The sequence below is a fragment of the Planococcus citri genome, chromosome 5 (assembly GCF_950023065.1).
Source record: "Planococcus citri chromosome 5, ihPlaCitr1.1, whole genome shotgun sequence".
Classification (NCBI taxonomy): Eukaryota; Metazoa; Arthropoda; class Insecta; order Hemiptera; family Pseudococcidae; genus Planococcus; species Planococcus citri.
Window position 1 is genome coordinate 46,314,388 of NC_088681.1, and position 2,486 is coordinate 46,316,873.

Below are 2,486 nucleotides of genomic sequence, written 5' to 3' on the forward strand. Positions count from 1 at the left end.
CTCGAAATTCTTCAGCCCTATCCCTACCGTAGCCGGCAGTGTGATCATACAAGGCGGTATTCTCTTCATGTATTATTACAGAAAGATAATCAGTCAGCTATTGTACGAGATGGATAATAAGTTTTATACCTACCCTGACGAGGATTCACTCCAAATGAAATACGCTTGGTATTTACAAGAAGAAAAAATCGTCATTTTGGCTACTGTCACGAAGTATGCTTCGTTAAGTGTAATTTTTGGCCTCACTTTACCTGTTATCGGCGAGATAATATATTATGGTAGAATAAAAACGTTTATATATCCGGTTTGGTCACCTTGGAATATGGATAGTTTAATAGCCGACTTATTCGTATTTGCACTTCAGTTTATCCAAGGGTCTTGGGCCCTTTGGTTCAATTACGTTTTTATGACGTTCTTGTTCATCTCGGTGGCCGAATTCACGAGACAGTATCAAAGGCTTATTTTCGTAGTCGAGTCGTTGGAAGTTCGATCGTCACAGCAAGTGGTCGAAGGTGGAAGATTTGATGAGATTCTCAAGCAAAATATTATTCACTGTATCAGGCATCATCAAATATTGCTCAAGTAAGTTGAAATAATGAATTTTGTTTTTCAATTTCGAGATAGAAGAACATACCTACTGCATCATAATGCTTTGTCGATTGGTAATTTTCCTTGTTTCAGAAATTTTCGATTATTTGAGATTTGGTTTTCAATGGTTTTTTCCATAGATCTGGCTGTTTCAGTTGTAGCAATTACATTTGCATTGTACTTCGCGATAAATGTAAAGTGCCATATAAAACATCTACTTACCTACTCGCTTAAGTATTTTCGTTGTGTACAGATTTAAAACATTTTTTGGTTGCAGGTATCGAGTTTGTCTCAACTTTTGAATGGCTTTCTAGCCGTATGTTTCATTTCCACGAACTTTCTGATAAGATGCTTGATCAGTGAAATTTTTCCTAATTTGGTAAGTAAAGAAAATGTTTCAACGCGCAATCATCAGGATTAATTTGTAATTTCTTTGTTTTTAGCGATAATTATTGTTTGTTACAATACTGTTTTTCAACAGAGCGAACGTCTTGCTGAATCTCTATTTTGGCACGGTCCATGGCACAAAGCAAACCAAAGGAACAGAATTATATTGAAAATGTTTCATTCGACAGCTTGTCAGCCATTACGTTTGTATGGGTTATCAGTGTTCGAAGCTGGTAGAGTTACATTTGGAAAATTAATGCGAGCAACATATTCATTTTTCAATGTAATGAACCGTAAATCGATGAGATAGGGTGAATGCAGGCTATTCTGACAATGATAGAAAAAATTAAACTTTTCATTTTACAATAAGAAATGGAATTTTTATTTTGTAAAATAGTCGGGGAGCCCGCTTAAAGATCTATTGCACCCCCTCCGTCGATCTTCCGGGACAACTTTTTTCTTGAAGGGAGAGTCTTAAGGAACATTTCTAGCCCTTGTACTCAAAAAAAAGTGGTCCTACTTACAAAATGGCGGTCATTTTGATTGGCAGGTCAGCTGAAATCGCAGATTTTGCGTCCTAACATAGGACTTGCACAAAATTTTTCAATCACCTGTCAAAATTTCAAGTGCCAAAGTGCGTTTTTCGATTTTTGGTGAATTTTTGAAAATCAAATTTAGGCCAAAAATTAGGGGAAAAATCAAAATTTTACCAAATTGACCAAGAAAGCTGAAATTTGGGATATATCCTATTTTCGACATGCCAAATCGATTGGTAGCTGTTTCATACCGTTTTGAGCACTTCTGGAGCTTTCAGCAGATTTTTGAAACTCAAAATTTCATTAAATGGAGTTGGATAACCGAAATTTGCTCTGCAAACTAATTTCAATACGCTACGAAGTCAACTGCAGGGGGATTTCAAGTCGTTTTGGAGCCTTCAGCGATTTTTTGAAAATTACGGAAGCCTATTTTTATAGTTTTGATTTTTAAAAAAATTTTAAAAAAAAATTTTTTGCAAAATTTTGCCAAAAATCTGTTTTTCAACTTTCAGCAGCTTCAGTTTGTATACCCGAAATTAAACAAGTAAAAAAAATTTCATTTTGGCCAAAAAAAATAAGCTTTTTTGATATTAAACTTTAATAGAAGCTTGATTACAATTCTTACAAAAAAGGTAGAGTTCTACATTTTCACCATAATCTTGAGAAGAAAACTGAAAAGTAGAATTTTTCATAATTTTGGAAAGCAACTGATTTAGGTAAGTATGTACTTTTTTAGAAAAATTTGGAGCAAAAAAACAAGGCTTTTTGAAAATGTTGACCAAAGAAAACAGTTTTGTAAAACTGACATACCTAGGTAATACTTATATTATTATAGCATTACGTTCTTTTTGCTTTAAAACAAGAATTCGCGGTATTACACTCATCAGCGTCAAAACAAAACTATTTACTTACAACGCTTCGGCTTATAACGTTCTTTTTTTGGGCATCAGTCTTTCCTTAGGTTTTATAATCTAT

At 34.0% G+C, this 2,486-nt stretch overlaps 1 protein-coding gene across 1 annotated transcript; it reads left to right on the forward strand.

Moving 5' to 3' along the window:
- Nucleotides 1-216: 216 nt before the first annotated feature.
- On the forward strand, nt 217-1,340 carry LOC135848719 (uncharacterized). Its single transcript, XM_065368684.1, has 4 exons — nt 217-582; nt 682-781; nt 866-967; nt 1,070-1,340. The coding sequence occupies exons 1-4, from the start codon at nt 323-325 to the stop codon at nt 1,283-1,285; spliced, it is 678 nt and encodes a 225-aa protein (XP_065224756.1). The 5' UTR covers nt 217-322; the 3' UTR covers nt 1,286-1,340.
- Nucleotides 1,341-2,486: the final 1,146 nt, after the last annotated feature.